The sequence below is a fragment of the Procambarus clarkii genome, chromosome 38 (assembly GCF_040958095.1).
Source record: "Procambarus clarkii isolate CNS0578487 chromosome 38, FALCON_Pclarkii_2.0, whole genome shotgun sequence".
Classification (NCBI taxonomy): domain Eukaryota; kingdom Metazoa; phylum Arthropoda; class Malacostraca; order Decapoda; family Cambaridae; genus Procambarus; species Procambarus clarkii.
In genome coordinates this window covers 20,978,619-21,000,618 of record NC_091187.1, presented here as the reverse complement: position 1 = coordinate 21,000,618, position 22,000 = coordinate 20,978,619, and the positions used below count along the sequence as shown (strand labels likewise).

The window sequence follows — 22,000 nt, the reverse complement described above, 5'->3', positions numbered from 1 at the left end:
AGCTATGGACTTCATCAGACGATGTGGAAATTGCAAGGCATCATGACAAGGCACTTTTAAGTTGATAGTCGCCAGATAGCGTCAAATAGGGAGATTTTAAGACATAGAATGACTTATAAAGACGCAACAGACCCGGGAATTTAATGCCGCAACGAAGGCGGAACAAGTTTTTACGTAAAGGGTTCAGAGACATACGTGCTGCATGGCGCAGTGAAAACAGATTTTGAAACTTTTCAATTGGCTTCTTCAGGCTAGACTCATTGTCATTTTATTTCCATACTGTTATATAGAAAACGCATTGTGTGTCATATTCTATCATATTCGCTCATTATTTTCTGTTTAATTATGATTTTTCACCCAGTTAAATAGAAAAAAGTATGACCTTGAACGCTGGTAAGAGGCTGAGTGTGAGGGTCCTAGACAAGACGAGTTGGTAGCTACCAATTTATTATAAACATGTTATTCACATTTTTGGATGAGCGTAGGACATCTGGTGGGTTTAAAAATTACAGTTACTATTTTGTTAAAGCGTATGTGGGTAATACTGCGAGGAAATAAGCCATATGAGCCATGTAAAGTGAATAAAACAAATAATTATTCCCCCGCGGGGGTGGTAGTGAGACATCCCTGTGTGTACGCAGTAGTATACACACTCCACTTTTCGTACACAGATAACACCAGCATACAAAACCAATATTTCCACCGTATAATACCCTTCTAACCACTTCTAATACAATCCCCCACTCAACACCACAAATAAACATCCTAGTTTAGCATAACTGAACGCGTTAAAAACCTCGTATATGCATATAAAGAGGAAAAAACAGACAGAGCGTGGCATGTACGAATCGCAGGGGGTTGTATACGTGAGGGTTGAAAGGAAGAATCAGCTGAGTTACAAGCTCAGTGCGGCCAGGGCGCTCCAGGGTGTTACGTAAAGTTACTGCTGCTCCTCCACACTCCACACCCTTAAGGTATATACTCTCTCCACACACGCGGGGAGGAGAGAAGAACCACTACTACCCCTTTGGCCCCCACTGTTCTTGCCCCCCTTTGGAGAAGGTGGTGGAGTTAGTGGTAGGTAAAGTGGGTAGGTCGGTGACCCGTTGTTAAGCAAGGGCTCGGGTTCTCAGGCATTGCCTTGTTCTCTGAGGATTGTGTTCACGATGTTCTCTAGGCTGTCAGGGTTGCGTTCATGCTGTTCTCTCGGCTGTCAGGGTTAGGTTCACGCTGTTCTCTCGGCTGTCAGGGTTAGGTTCATGCTGTTCTCTCGGCTGTCAGGGTTAGGTTCACGCTGTTCTCTCGGCTGTCAGGGTTAGGTTCACGCTGTTCTCTCGGCTGTCAGGGTTAGGTTCACGCTGTTCTCTCGGCTGTCAGGGTTAGGTTCACGCTGTTCTCTCGGCTGTCAGGGTTAGGTTCACGCTGTTCTCTCGGCTGTCAGGGTTAGGTTCACGCTGTTCTCTCGGCTGTCAGGGTTAGGTTCACGCTGTTCTCTCGGCTGTCAGGGTTAGGTTCACGCTGTTCTCTCGGCTGTCAGGGTTAGGTTCACGCTGTTCTCTCGGCTGTCAGGGTTAGGTTCACGCTGTTCTCTCGGCTGTCAGGGTTAGGTTCATGCTGTTCTCTCGGCTGTCAGGGTTAGGTTCACGCTGTCCTCTCGGCTGTCAGGGTTAGGTTCACGCTGTTCTCTCGGCTGTCAGGGTTAGGTTCACGCTGTTCTCTCGGCTGTCAGGGTTAGGTTCACGCTGTTCTCTCGGCTGTCAGGGTTAGGTTCACGCTGTTCTCTCGGCTGTCAGGGTTAGGTTCACGCTGTTCTCTCGGCTGTCAGGGTTAGGTTCACGCTGTTCTCTCGGCTGTCAGGGTTAGGTTCACGCTGTTCTCTCGGCTGTCAGGATTGCGTTCATGGCGTTCTCTCGGCTGTCAGGGTTAGGTTCACGCTGTTCTCTCGGCTGTCAGGGTTAGGTTCACGCTGTTCTCTCGGCTGTCAGGGTTGCGTTCATGGCGTTCTCTCGGCTGTCAGGGTTAGGTTCACGCTGTTCTCTCCGCTGTCAGGGTTGCGTTCATGGCGTTCTCTAGGCTGTCAGGGTTAGGTACACGCTGTTCTCTCGGCTGTCAGGGTTTGGTTCACGTTCTCTCGGCTGTCAGGGTTAGGTTCACGTTCTCTCGGCTGTCAGGGTTAGGTTCACGGTGTTCTCTTGGCTGTCAGGGTTAGGTTCACGCTGTTCTCTTGGCTGTCAGGGTTAGGTTCACGCTGTTCTCTCGGCTGTCAGGGTTAGGTTCACGCTGTTATCTTGGCTGTCAGGGTTAGGTTCACGCTGTTTTCTCTGCTGTCAGGATTATGTTCATGCTGTTCTCTCGGCTGTCAGGGTTAGGTTCACACTGTTCTTTCGGCTGTCAGGATTACGTTCACGCCGTTCTCTCGGCTGTCAGGATTACGTTCACGCTGTTCTCTCGGCTGTCAGGATTACGTTCACGCCGTTCTCTCGGCTGTCAGGATTACGTTCACGCCGTTCTCTCGGCTGTCAAGATTATGTTCACGCCGTTCTCTCGGCTGTCAGGATTACGTTCACGCCGTTCTCTCGGCTGTCAGGATTACATTCACGCCATATTCTCGGCTGTCAGACAGGACTGAATATTAAACTTTCAACCCATACTTCCGACAAAGGCGTTGACCACGTTTAAGTCTGCCTTGGACCATTAAGTCGTGTACATCGGTCATCCATAATCGGACAAATTTAGGTTTATTAGGTCATTGTCAGGTGAAGGTGGCAAGGTTAAGGGAAATTTTATTAACCTAAACATTGTGAGAACACACATTCTTCTGAATAACAAATTATTATTATTAATGCCACTCATCACCTGAAGCTAATTCTATTTACAGTACTAATAACACTACGTCTTTTGTTTTTTTTCTCTCAAATGATGTGTGTATTCTAAATGACAGTGAATACTGAACTCAAATTCTATTTGTGGCCGACTAACTAACTCGCCCTTATTAAAAAAACGTGACACATTTTGAAACATGCCAACTTATCAAATTCAACTAAGAATTAAAAATGCCTAGACATAAAGCAGAGTAGATGGAAAGTTCCTTAGTGTTCATATTGACAACATGCTGAACATCAATTGCCATATTGAAAATGTAACAAAAAAGGTTTCTAAAACTGTAGGCATACTCTTTAAAATCTGGTACTATATATCTCGCTCTTCCTTTGTAACACTGTACAGTACTTGCAACACAGAATTACTTCACATAATTTAGCAATCAAAATGGTAGCAAACTCCAATCACAGAGAGCACTCAGCACCCTTATATCCTGGAATGTTAAATGCCGAGTTGCTATACAGGGAAGGTAAACTTAGACGATTGTCATGCCCTTCAAGAAGACTTGGTCAAAATAAGTGAATGGAGCAATACTTGGCAAATGGAATTTAATGTGAATAAATGCCATGTCATGGAATGTGGAATAGGAGAATAATCATCTGGCCACATACAACCTACAAATTATGTGGAAATGCTTTAAAGAATTCTGATGGGAATCTGGGGGTGGTTCTGGATAGAAAAGGTAGTACGGACGTGTTCGTTCTCGATTCACAATTGAGAATTCAGGGTTTGAATTGTGGGCAGGGCAGAAATGATTATCATATAAATTAATAGTACAGTACTGTAGTACTGTACTGTAATAATTTTATTTATACAGCATTGAAATACATGCATTTGTGATACATGATAGAGTACATTGTTTACCTATGAATTATCCCATATGCATTATATAATGCCACTAATACATAGATGATTTCGGGCATAACGTAAGCATAATTATCTAGGTACAGTGGAACCTCGATATTCGAACTTGATTGGTTCCTGAAGGCAGGACGAATGCCGAAAAGTTTGAATACTGTACAGAAATTTTTTCCCTATAAGGAATAATGTAAATTGGATTAATCCATTCTAAACCACAAAAATAATTAGAATTCATTAATAATTCATTGTGTTGAACAGGAAGCCAGGGTGTAACCCTACATTATATTAATGTCATAATTAAGTAAAATAAATGGTAGACACTATGAACTTTACCTGCACTAGGAAAGTTGATGGCATATGTGGAAAGTGTCAAGGCAGAGGCGGGTGAGAGATGTTGGGCTTTAGCAGGGGAGTCCCCACCATTGTAACTTCTGGAAATTGTGCTTCTGTTTTTTTTCTCTTCTGTCTTTTTCCGTTTCCCTCATTACATTCACTGGATGCTTTCATTGGATGCATAAATTCTGTAACGAGCAGACACACGGGCACCACTTTCATGTTTTCCTATGAGGTCTTTCTTCATATCTTTCATGTTCTAATCAATTTTCCTTTTGCTTGGCTCTTATCACTAACTTTCATAGGTGACATGGTGACTTATTAACACTGTAGCTTATTTCAAAGTTTAATGGGGTAATGCTTAAAATGAAATAAAAAGTTTAGCAAAGGACAATTTTTAAGTGATATGTATTTAGAAACTGCAGTTTCAACAACAGCACAAATATAATAATGTCAACTATTTAGTGTTCACAGTAACGGCAAAATACAGGTTGACATGTTGGATGAAGCGAGTTAAATAGGAGTCTTTGTTTCACTTTTAAACTGGTTGAGACAAGTACAGTTTTTAATCTCTTGTGGAAGGTCATCCCACAGTTTAGGACCCATCATGTGCAAAGCATTTTTTGCTTCAGTTTAGTCTCGCCTTGGAATGTCAAATAGATATTTGTTTCTCTTACGTGTGAGTTTTGTGAATAATTATTATTTTGGTTGCTGATAAGTTTTCATTAGTTTATTACATAAATGAGACTTGATGTCCTGAAGAGTATTTTGGTTAGCTAACCAGGTTTCAGAAATACAGTATTGTACTACATGTTTATAATGTTAATGAAACATTCAATGTTTGGCACAGAAATGTCGTGTTAATGATTATGTAAACCACTGGTGCTGTAAGGATTGTAAATTTAGGTAAATGAATAGTGCCTGAAATTAGTTTTTTTTTTTTTTTATACAGGATGGAGGGAACACCAGAAAGTTTCATGGAAGCTGCAAAGGAGGCAGCAGAAGAGATTGGGGCAGAACCAATGGTTGGCGTGTTGGACCTGGTGTTGCTAACTTTGCTTGGCTGCGTCTCTGTATATTATTTCTTCCTGCGAGATAGCAACAAAAAAGATGATGATGCTCCCATTAGGAGCTTCACAATATCGTAAGTATTTTATTATATAATTGTATTTCTATAAGGAACAAAGGATTAATGTCCTTCCTCATTTGTACCCTGACAGTCACAGGGTAAATCAAACTATGCAGGCGATGAGTCACAATAACGTGGCTAAAGTATGTTGACCAGACCACACACTAGAAGGTGAAGGGACGACGACGTTTCGGTCCGTCCTGGACCATTCTCAAGTCGATTGACTTAAATCAAACTAGTTGTCATTTTTGTGACAGCCCTTTTATGCATAAACACATTATCACTTGGCTGTATAGAATATCTTAACCTTTTATCTTGCCCATTACCTAATATTTTGCCAACATGTTGAGCAAGGTCTGTACAAAATATTATAGTATTATTGAGGATATTCATGCAGTTTTCTTTAGTACTGTATACAATGTACCAGACAAAAACATGCAGTTTTCTTTAGTACTGTATACGATGTACCAGACAAAAACATGCAGTTTTCTTTAGTACTGTATACGATGTACCAGACAAAAACATGCAGTTTTCTTTAGTACTGTATACGATGTACCAGACAAAAATTAACTGAAAGATGTGTGCATGAGAGAAAGTGGTGTATTACTAATATTTAAGGTAAAAAAAATACTAATGCAAAAAATCTACTGTACAGTATTCTATTTTAAAATAACTTTTATGTGGGTTTTCTTCACATCTAGCTTTTTTATTGCCCAGGCCAACGCAATTACAAACACGCCCAAACGACAATAGCTTCGTTTCCAAAATGAAGTCTTCAGGAAGAAACGTTGTTGTGTTTTATGGTTCTCAAACTGGAACAGCTGAAGAATTTGCAGGACGACTCGCCAAAGAAGCCACCCGCTTCGGTATGAAGGCAAGTACTAGTAAGGAACTTGTATTGTTTGTGGCAGTAGCTAAATACATAATGGATATTGGTGTCATTCAGGGGCATTTAATTTTCAGTTGAAATTATTACAGTATTATATATTCCCGGGAAACTATACAGTACTTTGATATGTACCTTTGAACCCACTTCTAGAGAAACCAATGATATTGAGTACTGTAGTTTTAACTACAGAACTACCAATTTTAAGCCCAATAAAATTGGGCTTAATTTTCGACATTGTCTGACCTTCTTTTCTCATTGCTAAAATGGTTGAAAAACAAAACTGAATTATATTCTATAATTAAACTGCACTAAAAAATTAATTGAAATCATTATGGCTATGAGCTGGGCAATATTAACTATTTACTTAGCAAAATATTGTTAAAAAAAGCAATAAACTTTAATTTGACTCCTTGTCCATGTTTACTAAATGTTTAGCATACTGAAGGTATGCTAAACATATACACACACATACTTGTGTGTGTATGTGGGTACACACATACTTGACATTGCCTTTTCTTCTACAGTACATACTTGTTTTCAAGGACTCTTAACTTTCTTAAAAATGTCACCCATTTATTATGAATAAGTTGTGATTTTCCTCAATATGTACTCTATATTAATATTAAGATATTTTTCCTAAATTTGCTCAAGCTTAATGTTTCTCTGCACAGGGCATGGTGGCTGATCCCGAAGAATGTGACATGACAGAGCTGTCACAACTGGCCGAGATTGAGAATCATCTGGCCATCTTTTGCGTTGCCACATACGGTGAAGGAGATCCTACTGATAATGCCCAAGAATTTTTTGAATTTTTGGAAAGTGGTGAAGAACAACTTGAGGGAGTGCAATACACGGTAAGCTTTTCACTTAGATTATATTTTGTGGCATTATGTATCATAGTCCAACTCTTTAGGTAATAAAGATATATATTTATCCACTATATATACCAGTCAATAATAAATTCATATATTTAAGGCTAGATGAATTTTTCCTCTCTTTCAGGTCTTTGGTTTGGGTAACAAGACCTACGAACATTATAATGCCATGGGAAAATATGTGGATAAGCGCCTGGCCGAACTAGGTGCCAGCAGAGTCTTTGAGTCGGGTATGGGAGATGATGATGCTAATATGGAAGATGATTTTATTACTTGGAAGGATGCTATGTGGCTAAAGGTATTTATTGTGCCATCATTTCCTAGTACATTACATGTGTCTGTCAGGTTATGATTAGTTAATGCAGCTAAGCATATAAAATTTGAAGTGGCCCATTGCAAAGTTAAAAGGTTATAAAATTTTAGATACTGTACCTGTTATTGTATTTCCATGCTAGCATAATATATGGTGTAACATTATCTAGGTTTATATTTGTTATAGTTTTATAAAATTATTCATTTCTAAAGATCTTTAAAAATATAGTAATGTTACTGGCATATTAATTTATTTGGCAAGATAATGACCAAGTGGGTATCACTGAGCTCATTGATAATCATTAATAATACAGTAATTGATTGATCAATGAGAAATGATCATTGGCTCCAAGATTATTACACCCACTACAACTTCTTAGCAGTTTGTAATGGTGCATAAAAATGTAGTGTTACGTAACATGATTACGGTGTAATGACTGCAAAAAGGTATGTTTTATTGTTCCAAGAATATAATTGTGGCATATTAGTGACACAACACCTGTGCATACTTACGTTTTTCATGTTCTGTGATAAAAATAATAGTGACACCCTAATGCATCATTGCTTGACAATTCCATGGTAAAAGCATTCTAAATACCAAGAATTTGTAATATAATCAATGTCTGCAGTTACAACTTGGTGCAAAACATGTGAGGCTGTAAATTGTCATCCACACTTCTGTGGAAATAAACATTCCATTCAGAAGCAGCATCCTGCTACCATGCTGCTTCTGGAAACTTACTTCCTTATTAAAACTACTCATAGCCCAGTTGATAGAGCATCGGCCTCACACGAGTAGGGTCCACAGTTCGAGACTCATACAGCCTAGGTGAATGGAATGTGGGGCTGGGCTGAACTCTGATAACTAGTTCAGATGCTTGCTCGCCTTTACTGCTTAATGGTTCACAATAGTGCATGAAAATGTAGATAGTTATATATATAATGTATGCGTATACAGTGTAATAACAGCAAAAACGGAGATAGTTTTATTGTTCTAAAAAATATACTGTAATATGGTGTATATATTACAGGAATAAATTTTAGCATTCTGATGTTCCAAGCATTATATGAATTTCTGAAATGACATGCTATTGAATAATATTACTGCGAAAACCAGAGAAAAACAAATCAAACGTTAAAGTAACTATGTAAAAATATCGTCACAGCAATGCCCCCACACCGGACTCAGGGCGGCCACCATGGGGTGATGCTCTGGGAACGCTCGCTAATCATGATATTGCAAGATTTCTTCACTTCATGCCAGCCATTTGTATCTTTTTTGCCCTATGATCAGGAATGCATTTTAACAATATTAAAACGAATTTTTGTTTTCTCGTGCACCATGGCATTATCTTCTATACAGTAAATGGACACATCCCAGGGGTTAAAGGAATGTTAATTCTACAAATACTTTAACCCCTGAATTATGCAAAGGGTTATTAAATAAGGCATTATGTATCTTTATTCTCAAATAATTATTTTTCTTTGTCTTCTAGTATTGTTAAAAAGCATGACATAAGCATAAGAAAAAGGATGTGCAAAAAATCATATGTGACTTTGCGTGTAGTAAATAATGAATTCTTGAAGAGGTCATCACATATTGTTGAAGAATAAGACAGGGCCACCAAACTGGGTCACTATCAGAATTATCAAAGCCATTTATAGTCACATATCCAATTTAACATTATTTGAGCCATGTGGAAGCGATTCACAAAAAAGCTACGCTACCAGATTGGGAGCTAGTCCCGTCCTTAAACTAGCCAACTGTTGACACAATGGACTACACTGTTGCTTTACTGGAGGGCAAATGTTTACTGGAGACTTAAGGCATCGATTGGGAAGGCTGTGCACCCGTGGGAGTTTAAAATGTTGTGGGGTATCTAGAACATCTCGATGATATGCACAGCATGGGTAGAAAATGTGATATCACACACAGTGCAATGATTAAAAATGTGCACTCCAATAACCAGCATGGCTACTAATGTTTTATAACAGTACAAGAGGCTGTTTAAATTAATTAAAGGTATTAAACAGATTATTTAGTTTTCCATTTTTAATGTATATCTGAGTCTATATAAATCTTGCTGCTAAAATCCTTTGGTATCCTGTACTCTTGCTACAACTTCATGACTGTCGGCAGACTTAACACATTTCACTAATGTATAGCTGTGGCTGTAATCATGTTGTACCTTGTTTTTGGAGCCCAGAAAGTTTTCCATGCTGTTGCTTTTTCATTAAGGGTAGTAAAAAGTAAAGGTTTGTGTCATATTGCACCAACTGATGAATACAAATTGGATAAGTTTTGAACTGGAAAAGGCCTTCGTTTCCGTTATTCTTACATACGTGACTGTGTGGTTTGAGTTACTATTTCTGATTTGGGATTGGGTTGTAATATTTAAAATGTAATGTACAGTTTTGGGTGTTGTTCGTAAATCTTGTATACTAGACAGTGTTAATCCAGAGAAATTGAAATATGTGGAAAACAAAAATAAATAGCATTTTACTAAATTACTGCAACTATAAATTTTTTCCCATTAAATTTGCTCAGGTTTGTGAATTCTTTGGGATCGAAGGTCAGGCACAAGACATCAATATGAGGCAGTACAGACTTACAGTCCATGAGGATTATGACCCGTCTCGTCTATTCACTGGAGAGCTTGCTCGTTTAAATTCACTAAAGGTATGTAAATGTTTGAAAGGTGGAGAGTACGAAATAACATTCTTGCCTCTGTAATAAGAAAGTAAAATTGGTGATACCTGACTAAATTGTAATAAACTAAAAACAGAATACCTTTTTGATGTGAAAAACAGCTAGTTTTGATTTAAAATTAAAAGTGCAAGGTTTATAGGCTAGCATTTGTAGGCAAAATAAGGCTTGCAATCTTGTTGGGTGATGAGAATTGCTAAAAGTACTGTAATTTGAAGTGTAAGAACTTAGATGTTTGTTAAAGTGGGTGATAAAATAAGATATGAATAATAAAATAAGGTACAGTAATGTAGATAAAAATTATCCCTCTGCTTCCCTCCTGACCCCCCCCTTCTCCTGCCCTCCCCCCTTCCTCCTCCCCCCTTTACCCCTCTATCCTCCACCCCCCCCCTTACCCCTCCATCCCCCCCCCCCCCCATTGTCCACCCTCTGACCTCCCAGCCTCTCCTTATAATAAGCCTTGCAGGCTAGGCTGTAGAATTAGACTTTTTACCCACTGGTAAAGCCTCTTTATGTTGTATAAAATGCTACATAATTTCTTGGCCTTGGTTGTGGACTTTAAAGTTAAATTATTTTGATCTACAAAATAAATGTGGTAATTAACCTTTTCTAATACTGTAGTTCACTTTTGTAATAACTCCGAAGTAAATAGGTAAAGCAGTTTTTCTGAATTGAAATATATTTTACATAAATATTGCAGCATGTATAAATGAGTACATTAATTTTAGATTGGCAACCAGAGACCTCCATTTGACAGCAAGAATCCATTCATGGCAGAAATCAAAATCAATCGAGAATTATTTAAAGGAGGAGATCGCAACTGTATGCACATTGAACTGGACATTGAAGGCTCAAGAATAAGGTATTGTAAACTATTTGTTTACCTCTTAATTTACTTTTGATTTGAACAACGTGGAATGAACAGGTGCAGGTTAGGAAAGCTTTTATTGCCTAGACAGTATATTTAAAAAAAAAAGTATTGAGTGTAATGACTTTTTTTTTTTTTTTTTTTTTTTCTGGATGAGCCCCAGTTGCTATTTGAGTCTCTCACTAAGATTGCTCCATGCAAACGAGTGACATCAGATATGGGAGTTCAGTTTGGCCTATTGGGGACTAGAGCCAAAATCTGCCCCCTCCTTCCCTCCTTTCCCCACCCCCTCCTTTCCCTGTCCCCTCAGAGGCACAGAGCAAGTGACAATTCATTGCCGTACTGGGATATAGCATCCAGAAAGTCCGTGAAGCTTTACAGACAACTAGAGGGTTAATAAAAAACCAAAACCCTACATGCCAAATAACTCTGCAAACCATTCACAAAGAACAAGAGAAACGTTGAAAATTTGTCGCAGAACTCATAGGTACTGAATTGAAGTCAGTGATGTAAGAAAGTTCTTGATTGCTGTATGGGTGGAACTTGTGTGTTGGAAGTGTATTGGAATTAATATTTCACTCGGTGAAATTATTCCCCAGAAAGTGTGGGAAATGGCAGAGTGCTGAGGCTATCTCATGATGTGAATATTATCATCAGCATTGTGTTCACTGATGACTGAACTTGTTACATAGTCGAGCACAGTTAAGATCATCTGTGACACTCATCTCAAAATCATTATTTTTATTCATCATTATTAAGTGATGCTGTAAACTGCTGCATTCACAACCCACAGTATCGAGAGCCTCGGTACTGAGGCCCTCGCAGCCAGGAGGCATACAGGCAATTTTTTGCTTTGCTTTTTCAAGATGGTGTCTGTTTACTAGATTCCTGAAGAACAGGATGCGAGCCCCATGTACCCACAGGAGTTTTAAATCTTACGGTAGACCTAAAATCAACCCTGGTTGATGTGCACACCATCGGTGTAACAACCCTGGCTGTTTATGTGCAGTTGAAGTGTTAATTTTAAGTATCCATCAATTGGAGATATGCATTGGTACACAGTATATAGAATAGCATCTCCAATTCTATAGACTAACAAAAGATATATAATGGAGCAGTTAATGCCCTACCAGGTCTTGTAGTGATTCATATATAAATAATTATTACTGATATACAATGAATCTGATTATACAGTATTTACTTAGTAGATGCAGTATTTATATATCTTTATGAAACCACTAATTATGCAAAATAAACAAATGAAAGAACTAAACTGCTGGAACTATTACAGGGATGATTGCCCCCTAGGTTTCTGTGGACACTGTAAATTCATTTTAATTTTAATAATTTCGGAATAGGGTATACAATTTGCAATACCTGTACTATCTCGATTATCAGAGCTAATTGGTACACTCAGATGTCCTGATAATTTAATAATACATAATTTATTGGCAATTATATTTTTGTATTTTAAGATGTGCTGAAAATACATGTAATGTTTTGATAGGGATATGGTTGGAGAAATGGAAATTTGGGTTTGGATATTCCAAGAATATGATGAAATGCGGATCTAGATAGTGGGAGAATGGGGGGGAGGTTCGCTGTACTGTTTTTGAAAGAAATGACATTGGGAAGACATGGAAAGGATGTTTTTAGTATATACTAGAAAAGCAGTTTTGAGAGATAAGAGTGGCTGAAAAATAATTTCCTTGGGTAGTATTTTAAAGTTGTGTGGACTGCAATGAGCTATCAAAATGTTAGTGTTTAGTATAATGGAGTGCCAAGTGCATGCAGAAAATTGCCATTCATTGATGCGCTTTTTATTTTCATAACTTTTTTAATCAATCAAATCTAGGCATTAATACAGTGCAGTAATGGCAAGTAAATCAGACTAATACAGGACTGACTGAACAGTGTGTTAATGGAAAAAGAAATATTTCCTAATCATGACTTTATTTTGTCACAGGTACGATTCAGGCGACCATGTGGCAGTTTATCCTGTAAACGACACTACCCTTGTGAACCGACTCCTAGAACTTGTTGGAGAAGATCCCCAAAAAGTCATCACCCTCACTAACGTCGATGAGGACAGCAGCAAGAAACATCCCTTTCCCTGTCCTTGCACGTATCGCACGGCTCTCTCACATTATGTCGATATTGCATCCTTGCCCAGAACTCATGTTCTAAAGGAGCTTGCAGAATATACAACCGATAATGCGGTAAGGAGTTCTCTTAAGGAGAGTTTTCTTCAGAAACATTCAAAACGTTTAATGTACTCCAGTAATGAAAATTAAGGAATTTAAGGCTTGTGAAAACTGTAAGGATAGTTTGATCTTTTAACCTAAAGTTAAAACTTTCTTCATAACATTTCTTGACCAATATGATGTATTGGTCAAGAAATATGCTAGTGATACTTTAACACTTTTGCTCACCCCGCGCGCCACCCCTCGACAGGGCGATATGGGCCCCAGCGTGTCACGGAAGCGCGCGTTAATTCCGAAAAGTGTATACTCTCTTCAACTTTGTCACCTCAATTCTCCTTCTACGAGAATAAATTTGGTATCATTGTGTTCGCAATAAAATTCTCTACAGCACTAAATGCATATAAACTCCAAAAGCCCGGCTAATTACCCGCAGCAAACAGAGAAAGTGCGAACGAGTTACCCGGGAGCGCGCAAACGGGATAAAATGTTTTCACTATTTTCACTCTGGTCACCTCAATTTTTGTCCTAGGTCTTTCATTTTGGTCTCAATGGGTTCGTAATAAAATTCTCTAGAGGAACATTAGCATATAAAAAAAAACACCTGGTCACGCTCCAACCGCCGACGAGTTGAAGACGGGCCACGCGTTAGCCGTGAGTGAGCGCTCAGAGGCCTTCCTACTACACTCCCAATTCCCACCCTTTTCAAGCCTTTCTTTCGCAATTTTCTTCCTGGAAGGGCCTTGTTCATGATTACTATCCATCGTGGAGTAAGCGTAGATAGTTTCTAAAGCCGCAGTAAGAAATATAGCCACGGAAAATAGCCGAAATGTTCACACGTTTGAGATGCGAGGGGAGACGACATTGGTCACAACAGTGGAGCAAAGACAATGGGCCCACGGTGTGTGCCAAGCCGCCTGAGGGCCACGAGGCTCAACAAAGGAAATGGGAAGACATCGGCGCACATTTTAAAACCAGTCCCCAAAAAATCGGATACAAACCTGATTTTTGGCGAATTTTTAAAGTGGATGACGCAATGCTGCGTCATCCCCGGCATTACCGCCAGTAAACGGATGACGCAATGCTGCGTCATCCCCGAGCGAAAGTGTTAATATTTGAGAAATGTTGTTCTTCGAGTGACCTCTTCTAGGCTAAGTTGAACTGTTTAAGTGGGGAACACTGAGAAACTAATGCTAGTAAGCCATTTGTGTCGGAGTGAGCTGCTGACCACATACGGTACTATTGTGTTTAGTGCATTTGTATAGAGTGAGTTTGAAGTGGATGGCAGAAGTTGCAGCTAATTGTATTTCTATTCTTTAGGATTATAAGATTTAATGTTAGAATTTCGATATTAGGCCAAGCATTAGAATTGGTTAGCTATTGAGATCATAAGAATCTAATAATTCATAACATGATTATATGTATATATATAATACACACAGTAGTTTGAAAAATTTTAGTGCAAGATAAAGTATTTAAAACACAGGTAATGAATGTTTTAATTCAGACTTGCTTGATTTCATTTAACTTCTCCCTGGTGTGGGAGAAGAAAATTCCAACTTTTATCCTTCTAATATTTTAAAAATGCATTCCTTTATCATGTAAAAGTATTGAATGTAATGAAATGCCTGTTTCTGGTAGACCCCAGTGGTTTTATGGTTCTCTCTCAAAGATTGCTCCATACTACAAGTTACATCGGTTGCAGTTCTGTTTGGCTTACCAGAGACCAGAGCCAGAACCTGGCCACCCTCCCCTCAGAGATGCAGAGAGCAAATGACATTCCTCCATTTCACCAAAAAGCTTTACAGACAACTGATGGGTTCACAAGACCCGTAGCTTTAAAAATACCAAACAACTCCCTAAATAATTCAATCAAAGCAAAATAATTCATTTGAAACAAAGTACTGTCACCAGGTGGCTTGGAGCTCGGTCCTCCGCCATCTCACCAGGTGGCGGAGGACTGAGTTGGTCCTCTGCCATCTGTGGCGGAGGACATTAGCAGAGTTGTTGTGGGGCAGATGACCGAACATCTCTAGGGGGCCACCTGAATATGGGATATAAATATAAACTTGGAAAATATAATGTATATTGCTTGGTATGTTTTAGTTTTACAGCAAAGGTTTTATTATAAACAGGAGAAAGAAAAACTATTACTCATGAGTGGAACAAGTGAGGCGGGCAAAGCAGAGTACCATCGTTGGATTGTGCACGATGTCCGCAGCATTGTCCACATTCTGGAGGACTTGCCTTCATGTAAACCCCCACTTGATTACCTCTGTGAACTACTTCCCAGGCTTCAAGCAAGATACTACTCTATATCATCTTCAGGAAAGGTATTCAGATTTCAAATAACATTGTCTAATTTAATTATATACTATTTTGTAATGTTTTTAACAAATGTGTAATAAATATTGTCAAGACAAAATAATGCTACGTTTGATTATAAATTAACAGGATGACTGAATTCTCTCCTCAGCTTTATCCCAATACAATCCACGTGACTGCGAATGTCCTGAAGTATGTGACGCCTACAGGGCGAACGAATAAGGGCGTATGCACTACACATCTCAAACAGTTGAAACCCGACAACGGCATCAAGTATCACGCACCAATCTTCGTCAGAAAATCACAGTTCAGGTTAGAATCTCGTTGAGCGTTGCTCTTGTTATGTGTACTGCATGTGTGTAATGAGTGATGGAGATTAAGCCACCCAAGAGGTGGCACTGGCATGAATAGCCCATAAATGTATACAGTATTGAATGTACTGTATGTATGTATTGAATGTACTGTATGTGTGAAATGATTGTACTGTATGTAATGAATGTACTGCATGTATGTATTGAATCTATTGCATGAATGTAATGAATGTACTGTGTGTATGTAATGAATGTACTGTATGTATGTAATGAATGTAATGCACGTGCCCAGAACTCTTAACTATAATAATGATAAATTAGATAACTGCAGTAGATTGGACATGCTGTACATAGTTGTAATTGTAGGATATTGTTCACAAGGCTCGTACCTGAAGGAGTCATTAGTTGGGGAAAGGCCGAGTATATTTACCAATTATAGACGAAGAAGCTAATTTGTTTTGTTGTTTATCAAGGTTACCAAGCAAGCCACAGACTCCGGTGCTGATGATTGGGCCAGGCACAGGCATTGCTCCATTCCGTGGGTTCATCCAGGACAGAAGTCATCAGAAAGAAGAGGGTTAGAATTTTTTGTTTTGTTTTAAGGGGCTTGAGTTACATGACGACAATTGACAAAGCTTTGCCAAATATTGGCAATGATTTAGCTAATGAGTTATGTAATTGTTGCATTTTAATGTATTCAGATTTTCAGAGGGGCTTTCCTTTACTTTCCACAACAAAATTAGTCAAAGAATGACTAGTTAAAATGATGTACAGTACAGTGGGTTTTTGTTCTTATGAATTCCCGAATGGTTTGTACAGTTTTTGGAGCAAATTGTTCAGTGGAACCAAAAACGTTTCGGTAAGGCTTGTTCACCTAAAATACAGCTTCCCAAGCATGACTATCAGGACATGGCTTTGTTAATTGCCTCTTAATCTGATTGTAAACTATGTACATTGCATAAAATCTTTTAAGCAGACTTATCCCAGTGTGCAGAATAAATAACATGATTATATTTTTTTTCATCATTTGAAACTCCTTCCTTGGAGGTAACCAGGTTTTAAGTATATTTGAAATATAAATCACATACCCACATAGTTTGTTCTCGCGGGGAAATTGAGCTTTGGCTCTGTGGTTCCACCAATGTTAACCGTGCTGTGACCTCCATAGGGAAACCTGTTGGGGATACTGTACTCTATTTTGGCTGTCGAAATAAGGACAAGGACTACTTGTATGAGGAGGAGCTGACTGCATATAGAGACTCTGGCCTTCTGAAGGTAAACTATTCATTTGATCTTGGTTACCCAGTAGTGGTCATTAATAGAAATGTACTAATGTATGTGTGTTACAATAGTAAACATGTTAGATAACTGCTTTGATTGTATTTTAAGTGAAATTAGACTTTTTATGAAAGGTCTGTCTTAGTATGGAAGGATGAGTAATTATTGATATAAAATATGCTAAATATCTGGCTGTGTTCCTCTGGGAACTCCTCTATTCTTGAAGGAGGTTCAAGTTTGATTGTAAAATAATAGTTATGAAATGGTTGAGATCAAAATGTTGAAATGATATAAACCTAGTGTCAAAATAGTTATGCATTTTTTTATTATTATTATTATTATTATTATTATTATTATTATTAACTGGTAGCTTTATGTTGGTTAATAGAAAATTGTATTGATGAGGGTGAGAAAAGATTATTAAAAGTAAACTTCATTTTGCACTCACTTTGGAACTGTTCGTTTTTGTTTTGCATATTTCCTTTTCATTTCAGTGAATCTTTTTTCAATTTTCAATTTTATCCTTTATATGCAATTTGCTTTTAAGTAATTTATAGAATAGCCCTGGCTCTGTTTTACATTTGTCTGCTCTTCCTTTCCGAATTCTGCCTCTCATTTCCCTTCCATATAGCTTTTTTTTTTTTTTTTTTTTTTTTTTTTTTTTTTTTTGTGTATTGCTGGTATGTTTGAGGGTTTGGCCTATACCTATATTCATTTTTTGTCTTGTTCTCTGGCGCTCTCAAATTTTTTTTTAACCAATCCTGTTTTCTAGTTCAGAATCTGTTTGTATAAATTTTATGCCTTCATCATATACAGTATCTAAAAAAGCTTGGCATACATCTTTTACTTCCTTGCCTAACAAGAAGTCTTTCCAATTAAATTCATTAAAGAAGTTGCCAAATTTCACGAAGTGTCCTCTTCTGAAATAGTTTTTCAACCGTTTCATTTTCCTCATTCTCTTCACTATAATGCATTGCATATTTTATTTCCATAAGGACATGATTACTTTTACCCAAGGAAGTTAGTTACTATATGTCAAGTTCATCTTCTTTCCTGGTGAATATCAAGACCATCATTCTCAATCATTCTCATTCTCTATCTTGAGAATCATCTCAAGATAACCTCAAGAATCATTGAAGAAATGTTCCCTTTCCTCGTTTTCATAGCTTAACGCGTTGATATGTGAATGCCTCCAGGTTGAGGTTTACAAATCTGCCAGTCAAAAAGTAGTCTGTTCTTGCTTCATAGGTCTCGGTCTATAGATTTCAAGTTGAAGTCAATAAGTACTTGTAATCTTGATTTATCTTTTTGCTGGTAATAAAATCTCTCATGATTTGTTATGCGGCCCTCTCGTTTGTCATCCAGCTGTGTCCATGTGATACTTGCTGGGGAAATTTAGACATTTATGATTACTAGTTTATCATCCTGATTACAAATCTCAAGTGCCATTGTGTCAACTTCTTGTGAGTTCACTTTTATTAATTCTCTTGCCTAATTCTCTTACCCCTGGGTGTTGATATGAGAAAATAGAATGGTAGGATCACAATAATTAGAGCAGTAGAAATAGACAATCTGAGGATTCTTGTTGAGAATAAATATGGAAATGGAAATCTCATGGGGAAAGAAGCATGCAAGAGTTAAAAAGCTGTAAGATTGAGGAGTGTGTGCGAAGTTAGTTTACTCAATACACACAGAAATCACAATAGCGTGATGCATCAAATGAACAAATCCACAAAGGCCTTGATGAGGATTCGAACCCACATTCGAACGCAAGTTCAAACCTTCATCACGGCCCTCGTGGATTTGTTCATTTAGTTCACTTACGTTGAGCAAATGAGATGTCTTGACCCATGTATTTTCTTGACCATATTGTATTTTCCATATAAGTATCCAATTACACATGTTCTTATATAACTTTGTTTTTCAGCTGTATGTTGCTTTTAGCAGAGATCAGCCAGAAAAAATTTATGTAACTCATCTTTTGGAAGAAAACAAGGCTGAAGTATGGCGTATAATTGGAGAGGAAAATGGTCATCTCTATGTTTGTGGGTAGGTACCCAGACTTTTTAGTTAAACTGAATTCATGTATATCAACTATATTGGTTCCATTTCTCTTTGTAAAGTACACACACTCCTTTTGTTAAATTTCTGGGAGCCGGTATTAAATTGGATTTTTTCTTCTGCAATATATAATATAATTATAAGATAAGGTAAACCATGCACTCAGTCCTCAATAACTTAAATCCCTCCATTTTGTTATATTTTTGTACAAGACTGGGTTCTATTGAAACAATAATTCACCGTGTACAGTTTTTTAATATCCGTTTCATTTCGACCAGTCATGTGCTTCCTTTTACAGCAGTCTTTGTGTAATCAAAGATTGTTACATTACCAGTGCTTTTGTTTTAGTCTTCTGCTAGATTAGTACTCTAACAAGAGTTAGTTTCCCTAACAAGAGTTAGAGAAAACATGATCACCACATGAAAGATTCTCAGAGATAGATAAGGTACATGGGTTATTAAACATGGGGTACATGCACATGGGAACACAGGTGGAAACTGAGTGCCCAAATGAGTCAGAGATATTAGAAAGAACTTATCTAGTGACAGATTAGTTAATATAATGCACTAGGCATTGATGTGGTGGAGACAAACTCCATACACAGTTTCAAATGTAAATAAGATAGAGCTGAGTGTGCTCTCGAATCTGTACACCAGTTGATTGACAGTTAAGAGATGAGAATAAAGAAAGCTTGTGGGGTAGGGGGGGGGGGGGGTGAGCTGTACCTGCCCCCACAAGCACAGCTAGGCAAGTACACACACAGTTTCAAAGCGTCATATGACCGGAAAGACGGAATACCACGAGCACAGCTCTTAAACTATAAGTACACTTGGGTAAGTTTGTACACTTTTTTTAAACTGGCAAATTTGCTTGGAAATTAAAGGTGAAAAATAAGTTTATACTTATAAAACTTGAAATATTGGTGAGAAAAATAATCTTGAGAGAAAAGGAAAGGAAACCCTGTAAGAAAAAAACGGGCTAAAAAAGGTAATAACACGTGTCCATTCACTAAACACAGCATACTTCATAGTTTCAAAAGAATTGGTGCATTGTTAGATTGGGAATGGGCATGATTGCCATGTACTGTAACCAATTTAAACAATGTTATAGTAATTCGTAATTAAAATGGCCAGGAAAAAACTAGCCATTGCCATATGTGTAATTAAAGCATCGTTAATTTTAAAGATTACACTTAAGCACAAAATTTGAGACGTATCGCTTTTTAGAATTTGTTTTTTTTTTTGTGTGTGTGTGTACATTGCAACAATCTAAAGAATTTTGTTTACAAAACACTTTCTCTAACCCTACATGGTGTGAGTTGGTCTTACGTTGCTATACAGGCGGGTAATATGATGCCTATATTGCAACATTGTTTTGCTATATAGCATCAACATATAGTATGTTAGTCATTTATCCGATCTCCTCATTTCTAGCCTGGGACCAGGCTTGTCTTTACCCTTGTCATTGCCATAAAAATGTAACTTCCCAATAGGTCGAAGATATGTTAAAGAGGACGTGATGCACACACAGAGGTAGAGTTTCGGTTGGGAGAAAGCTTATTCACATACTAATGTGTGTGTGCACTTTTTACTTCAATTTAAATTATTTTCCGTTTCAAATTGATTTTCTTTGCTTACAGAGATGCGAAGAGCATGGCTCGGGACGTTCATGCCATCATAATTAAGATTTGTCAGACAGAGGGAGGGATGACGCAAAATGAAGCCGAGATCTATGTGAAGAAAATGATTACCACAAAACGTTACTCTTCTGATGTCTGGAGTTGAAAATGTTTGTAAGCAGCTATTTTTAGAGATTTATATTCTATAGTAATAATACACAAAGCTTTTATTAGAGATTTAAGATCTTGTAGCACTTTGTTAAATTTATATTGTACTCAAAATGTCTTTGAAAAATACATGTTTAAACAAATATTGTCGAGTTTGACCCTTCCATTTTATCTCGATACTATAGTACAAGTAAAAGCTATTTTTTACTGGAGGTTATTGTGTAAAGTTTATACAGATATTTTATTACAGTATTAAGGAAATTTCATTTAGTTAAAATTCTTTACCAGTGGCTAAAGTTCTCTGGTTTTCAATATTTATCAGATCCTGGTAGTATTAGCAATCAGCCAGTTGATCTTGTGCTTGCCTATCTTTTGTTGTAATAATATTGTTTACTTTGGTGTGTGTAGGCAGTGCCTGTGGCCTCCCAAGTCTCTCAAAGCCTTGGACAATATGGCATGACACTTGGAAAATAGTTTTGTAATTTGAGCATAATGAATTAAAATGATAGTAGTAGGAAATTGTGGCCTCATTTTGGGGGATTGGAATGGATGGGTGGGAGGATGGATAAGATATAGATAGATAGATATATATTTTTTTTTAATAAAGTTCTGCAACCTCTAGGTACTCTGTTATGTCATAGCTTGCAATTGTTTTCTAGCTTGCTTCCAGCATAGTTTTCTAGTAAATATTAACATTTTTACCTTTCCATTGAATTTTTGGTAATCTGTTACATCGATGTTGCATAAAAAATTGATGATAATTTAAGATATTCAAATGATTATTACTAATGTGTTAATTTTAGTGTATATTTTGCATGAATTGAAAGCCAACATATTTACTTAAGAGATTTTGGAGTCTGAAAGAGTCTGAACCCACTCACCATTTATAATAAATTATAGCGCAACATCGCTTTGGTGAGATGTAAATTTTCAAAGTACTTTTAAGGCTGAATTTCCTCCTCTTCATCGCCAAATGTTAAGCGAGTTGGGTGATGCAAGAATTTGATTAGGATGTGGACCATAATTCACTGACTTAGCCGACAAGAGTTTCAAACGAATAAACTATGAAACTTATCTAAAACAAGTGTTATTCCATATTTTCCTAATGACAATCTATTACCAAATTTGTTAAATATAAAAATCCTATTTAACTTAGTGGGGTGGTTTTTAGCCATTAATTAGTG

The 22,000-nt window shown here is 37.6% G+C and overlaps 1 protein-coding gene across 1 annotated transcript; it reads left to right on the top strand.

The window, feature by feature from the left end:
• The first annotated feature begins 842 nt into the window (after positions 1 to 842).
• Positions 843 to 21,900, top strand: Cpr (Cytochrome P450 reductase). Its single transcript, XM_045764697.2, has 14 exons — positions 843 to 974; positions 5,027 to 5,218; positions 5,921 to 6,077; positions 6,764 to 6,946; positions 7,095 to 7,265; positions 9,828 to 9,959; positions 10,715 to 10,848; positions 12,821 to 13,073; positions 15,191 to 15,388; positions 15,532 to 15,692; positions 16,165 to 16,268; positions 16,860 to 16,966; positions 18,897 to 19,018; positions 20,670 to 21,900. The coding sequence occupies exons 2-14, from the start codon at positions 5,028 to 5,030 to the stop codon at positions 20,812 to 20,814; spliced, it is 2,058 nt and encodes a 685-aa protein (XP_045620653.1). The 5' UTR covers positions 843 to 974; position 5,027; the 3' UTR covers positions 20,815 to 21,900.
• The last annotated feature ends 100 nt before the right edge of the window (positions 21,901 to 22,000 follow it).